The sequence below is a fragment of the Prionailurus bengalensis genome, chromosome E3 (genome assembly GCF_016509475.1).
Source record: "Prionailurus bengalensis isolate Pbe53 chromosome E3, Fcat_Pben_1.1_paternal_pri, whole genome shotgun sequence".
Lineage (NCBI taxonomy): Eukaryota > Metazoa > Chordata > Mammalia > Carnivora > Felidae > Prionailurus > Prionailurus bengalensis.
In genome coordinates, this window is record NC_057357.1 from 22,298,906 (window position 1) to 22,304,905 (window position 6,000).

At 48.0% G+C, this 6,000-nt stretch overlaps 1 protein-coding gene across 1 annotated transcript in view; it reads right to left on the bottom strand.

The window, feature by feature from the left end:
• The window catches only part of TNRC6A (trinucleotide repeat containing adaptor 6A), a 101,476-nt gene extending 95,956 nt beyond the window's left edge, over nt 1-5,520 (bottom strand). The window contains 2 exon segments of the mRNA XM_043560266.1: nt 4,433-4,480; nt 4,890-5,520. Of these exon segments, the coding sequence (XP_043416201.1) occupies nt 4,433-4,480; nt 4,890-4,894 (53 nt within the window). The 5' untranslated portion in view covers nt 4,895-5,520.
• Nucleotides 5,521-6,000: the final 480 nt, after the last annotated feature.

Genomic DNA, 6,000 nt, shown 5'->3' on the forward strand with positions numbered 1-6,000 from the left:
TGTCCCAGGCAAAAGTGCCTCAGACAACAATGTCCCAGTTTAGATGCTATTTTATATGGCATCGCAGCGTCTTTAACAAATTTTCTTAAATGATAGCATTCAATAGCTGCTTTGTTGGGGGGGGGGGGTGAAATCAGCTAACATGAAACATGTAACTTTTACTTTAGATGATATACCCTACATTATAACAAATTAACTACAATGAGCACAAAATACATTGAGATAATTGTTTTTACATTTCCCGAAAGGAGAAACCAAAGTTATCATTTTTTTACTGTGCAATATAAAATAAAATATTGCTCAGCTGCAAGAACTCGATAGAGGTGAGAGGCCTGTTGGAATTCCAGATCTGTCACTTGAGAGAATATAACCTTGACTGCGTTACTAGATCTATCTCAACCATAGCTTTCTCATCTGTAAAACAGGGGTCATGGGGCACCTGGGTGGCTTAGTCGGTTAAGTGTTTGACTCGTGATTTCGGCTCAGGTCCTGACCTCACGGTTTGCGGGTTCGAGCCCCATGTAGGGCTCTATGCTGATTCCACAGAACCTGCTTGGGATTTTGTGTCTCCCTCTCTCCCTGCCCCTCCCCCACAAAATAAATAAATAAACAAAAAAAAAAAAAAAAAGAAGAAGAAGAAGGGCTCAGAATACTGGCTGGTCTCTCTGATGTCATGGTCTAGCTCTAAATACCCAATGATTCTATGGCTATGGCCTGCAAAAGAGTTTTTAAAATTAGATCAGTTGCATTCGAAAAATTTTTTTTACAACTCAAAAATGTAACTTACTATCTTCTCTCACCAAATTCCTATTTCTGTTCTGACCTCTATTCTGTTCAGAGGCTGAGTCAATCTCCCATTCATCCAAAACGGAGACCCCGGTATGTCTAGTCCCCTCTCACAACTAAACCCAGGTTAGTTACTTGCCAAATCCCAGACTGCACTTCCTCAGTATCTCCCACTCTCACGCCTTTTCTACCACCACTGTAATCCGGGCCTCCCACACCTCCAGCCCACATCACAAGTTACCATTATTCTAGCATATCACACTACCCTCCCCAAGAGCGTATGATAGCTCCACACTACTGAAAGATCTATGCCCAAAGTCCTCAACCTAATACTGCACCCGTCCCTGCTCTTGTATGCCAATCCAACCAAACTACCCACTGCTATTTCAAAATTCCCTGTACTTCCTGGATTTTGTGCCTTCAGTTCTGTTGTTCTCACACTGCCCTTCTCTCTGCCTTTCAAAAGTGATTCTATCCTTTAAAGTTCCATTCCAATGTGACCACCCCCATCTAGATGTTACAGTTTCCTCTTTTCAATGCCCATGATACTGACATAAAGTGACAATTTAAAATTCTTTTAATGTTTATTTAGTTTTGAGAGACAGAGCATGAGCAGGGGAGGGGCAGAGAGAGAGGGAGACACAGAATCCAAAGCAGGCTTCAGGCTCTGAGCCGTCAGCACAGCCCGACGCAGGGCTCAAACCCACGAACCATGAGCTCATGACCTGAGCTGAAGCTGGGCATTTAACCGACTGAGCCACCCAGGTGCCGCAGAAAGTGACCATTTTAATGGCCAACTGTGAAAGAACTATAGTTTACCCCGGGTAAGTAAACAAAATTTCTGTCTTGTGCTGATCCTAACTCTCGCTCGCTACCTGGCACGCTGTCTTGAGGATCTACCACTTGGCAGAGGGAACGAAGAACGGCAATATGACGTTGACATTCAGAGACTGGAGGGTTCAAAACAGGGGTACACACAGTAACATTTGGACTTCCACAGTACTAAAACACGTTAAAATTAACTTAACATTAAAAATTTGCATGTTTGGTTATCTTTGGGGAACATGAAGATCTAGAATAGTGGTTCTCAGCTGTGGGGGTGATTTTGCCCCCCAGAGAACATTTAGCAATATCTGAAGACGTTTCTGAATGTCACGCCTGGATGGGGGTACTACAGGCAGATGCTGCTGAACACCCCACAATGCACAGGGCAGACCTCACAATAATAAACTATCTGGTCCAAAACATCAACAGAGCCCAGACTAAGAAGCTCTGGTCTGGAAGTATTGTATGTACCTGTGTCTCTGCCTCCTCAGAGATATTTTCGAATTTTTCAAGGCAAAGAACCATGTCTCTAGTAACAGACGATACGACACGACCTAAAGCTGACAGCTCCTTCAATTACTAGTGGTGTGGCCTCCTGAAAGTTCCTTAACCTTTGTCTCAGAGCAGGAATATTCCCGTAAAACAGGACCACTGGCACCCACCTCACACAGTGACCCAGGGATCAGAGGAGTCCACGTAAAGTCTTGAGAAGAGTGTGCCAGGCAGAGTACGCATTCAGTACATTAAGCTACTTCTCTTCTCCTCCCAGGTGCCTAGCCTTGCGTTTGGAACACAGAAGATGCCGAAGACATGTTTGCTAAAGGAATACAGGATAATGCCTGGATTTCCTAGGGAGAGCACAAATGCCTCCAGACAGACACACTCTCCTTATATGGGAAAAAGGAAGCACAGAGATGGAGTTGACAGAAAGCATTTGCCCGCCTAATCGCACCTCTCCCCCCTCGGAACACTTTTAACCTTTAAGCAACACTACCCTCTCCCGGTCCTTAGTATACGCTGCCTTGTAACCTCCTTGATACTCGTCCTTCCTTTTCGATCTTCAAGCATGGCAGGAGACGGTGGCCTGACCTCTACATCATCTGCCTTGTATTAGTTACTTGTGCACATATTACAGTCTTCCTACCGGATTGAACAAGCTCTCTGTTGCCAAGTGTCACACTGGACTCCTTTCTATACAACCCAAGGGGCCTCACACACCTGAGCAACTGGCTGGCCCGAACCCCTTGTTTTACAGATTACACAGAGAGGCTAAGTGATTTGCCAAGAGTCAAGGTCATACTGCAAGTGGCAGAGCCGGGATTCAAACGCTGATACATAGCTCATACGGAGACTCCCAGTTCCATCCAACTAGAATAGCGTATGAAAATTATACCCACAGTAGAGGCAATTTTTAATTAAGCCCCAGAAAACCTCCATAGAAATTATACTGATAGAGTCACCTGACAAAGCAAAAAAGGAAGGAGAAAGAGACTCCAATCTCCCTTCTGCTGCTGAAAATTCAACCTGTTTTCTTTCATGGTTTCATATCTTAACATTTTTTTTAAAGGTTTTGACAACAAAACTTATTACATGTCCGAAGGACAGATATTTAGTCAAAGTTGTCAGGCTTAATTTCCTTTAACCAGTCTCCATAATTATAACAGAAGATCTCTTATTTGGTAAGCCAATGATGCCCACCCTCACCAACTGAAAAGATTTTTTAATGATCACCTTAACAGACTAATTATCTATAAAACTCAAAAGACCAGCAATTTGGAATGAGTTTATGTGGTAAAAAATATTCACGTGATTTGAATTCCGTGTTATTAACCTCACCATAACGTAAACCTAAAACTTACAGTCGTCAAGGACAAACTCCATTAAGACCTGAGACAGGAGAAATTTTACTTTACTCTGGCCAAGTGAAAAAGAAAGCTGCTCACTGATAAGGTTAATCTAGAAGTTTCTCTGAGTCTCTCAATAGGATTCAAAAGAAAATGGCAAAAAAAAAAAAAAAAAAAAGACTGAGGAAATGGATGTGAAAAGGAGTTAAATACAGTGCAATGCTCTGATGCTTTAAGCGATTATGGCTCCATAAAGCTAAACATTTCCATTAAGGCAACGTTTAAAAAAACAAAAAATCCCTTTGTGGTGATGATTTAAGTTACCAGTGCAACAGCACTCAGGCCCAATAGAAATGATAACCACGCATTGGGAACAAATTTTTAATTATTCCACCAGCTGATAAAAAGAGCACACACCGAACACAGACACAAACCTAGTTTCAAAAGAAAACAAAACGCAGTTTATGCTTGTTCAAGTTCAAGGGCAAAACTGTTTCCAGTGCAACACAATCCGCCTGACTACGACGTGTTGGGGGGGGGGGGGGGAAGCGAACATAGTATCTTCTTATAAAGGCAACAATTTGAGTTACAAAGTAATAACGGGGAAGCCAAAACAGTTTGACAGCCCGCCATAAGGGCCGCCTCAATCATGAGTCACACAATGCCTGCAACCATTTACAATAGTAATTAATGCACAAGTCCCCTAATTAAATTCTAAAAGGGTGAGAATGCTTTAACTAAGTTTACAAGAATTGCTTTTCGCTGTTTTTTTTCTCTCCCAAAGAAAAGAACACACGCGTAATTACGCATCTCCCCGCAATCCCTCCATCCAGTATTCCCTCCGGCCTCTTCTCCCGTCTGCCTATTCCCTGCGTGCGAAAGAAAATGACACGGGGAAACTTCTAAACCCAGAAAGGGCGAACCAGAGTGCAAATACACGATTAATGGGGCGACAGACGGAAGCTCGCCCATCTTACCTGCTAAGATTCCTTTCTACGTCTTTGGTAGCTTTAGCTTCCAATTCTCTGCAAGAGAAAAGAAAAGGGGGAGGGGGGAGAGAGGGGGGGAGAGAGAGGGAGAGAGAGATGCGCGTGAAAACGGAGCTGCTGCGGCAGAGGCTCGCGCCGGGGCGGATGGGGGAGGGGAGGGGAGCCCGGGGGTGCTCACAAAGCTGCGGGGCTGCAGCCCGGACTGCGGGCGGGCTGCGAGGGCGAGCCGCAGCCCCCGGCCCGGCCCCAGCTGCGCGGCGCGGCCCCTCGGGCCTCCCGCCCGGCCTCCGCAGCGGCGCCCTCGCGGCCCCCCCCCTCCCCGTCGAGGCCCGAGGTCTCGGGGACGCCCGCCGCCGCCGCCGCCGCCGCCGCCGCCCGCGGTCGCGGGCCCTGCGGCAGCGCCCCAGGCTCCTCCCGCCCGAAGGGAGGCCCCCGCCCTGCTCACCTCATGTGTGTAAAGTGCACGAGCAAGTGGGGCGCGGCGAGTGAGGCTCGCGAGCCTCAAGCCCTCCGCAGCGCCGCGGGGAGAGGCCCGAGCCGCTGCACCAGCGCCATTTTCTACACCGACCCGCTGCCGCCGCCGCCGCCACCGCCGCCGCCGCAGGCCCCAGACCGGAAGTGAATGCCCCGCTCGGCAACCCCTTCCGGGGGCGCCGCGGCCGCCGGCCTCAAGATGGAGGTCCTAGCAACTAACCCCGCTGACGGGACGGGCCCTTGGCAACCGCCCGGGCGCGGCTCGCGGCCGGCGGCCCGGACCTCCCCGAGGGAGTTCACTGCCTCCTAGGCGCCCCGCACAGAGGCTGGGGAGCCCGCCGAGCGCCGGGCCCAGCCTCTTTCGCCGCTGCCGGCTGCGATCCGACTGGAGTCCCGCCCCTCCTCCTCCTCCTTCTTTGCTGCGACACAAGTTTCCTTCCCTGCCGCCCGGCCCCTCCCCCACCGAAACACACCAAAAAAAAAAAAAAAAAAAAAAAAAAAAAAAATCCTAAATCGCAAATTCTACCCCTGCCGCAGCAAGATGACCCCGCGCGGCTTTTGAAATCCGCCACTTGTAATTATTTTTGACCTTGGGCCAGTTATTTAACCTCTGTGCTCCTCTGCTTCCTCCTCAGGTGAAGAATGCATACCTGAGGTGGGCTAGGAGGTTTAAAAGCGATTTTTATCCACCGAGTTTTGCAGACCGTTTGACTCAGCAATTCCACGGGCACGGATTTCTGTTCCGAAAATAATCCTGGATATCTACAAATATTTTCACCGTCAAGATGTTAAGTGCCGGCACGGACGATGGTGAAAAACCGTGAACGGCCAAAATGTCCAACACTCTAAGGTGGCTTTAAAAACTGAGCTACTGCAAAAATGATGGGGAGGAAGGACGACGGCGAGGGGAAGGTGGTTACAATAGAATAAGTGAAGAAGCGGGTTCCAAACTCACTCACACCGCAGGAAGCATGTAAATACAATACGCTCCATTCGTGCAGTAAAGTAAAAATATATACCCAAGTGTCGATGGGAGATTGCTGCTTACCTACAGGTAGATACAGCCAAGTACCTACACGTAG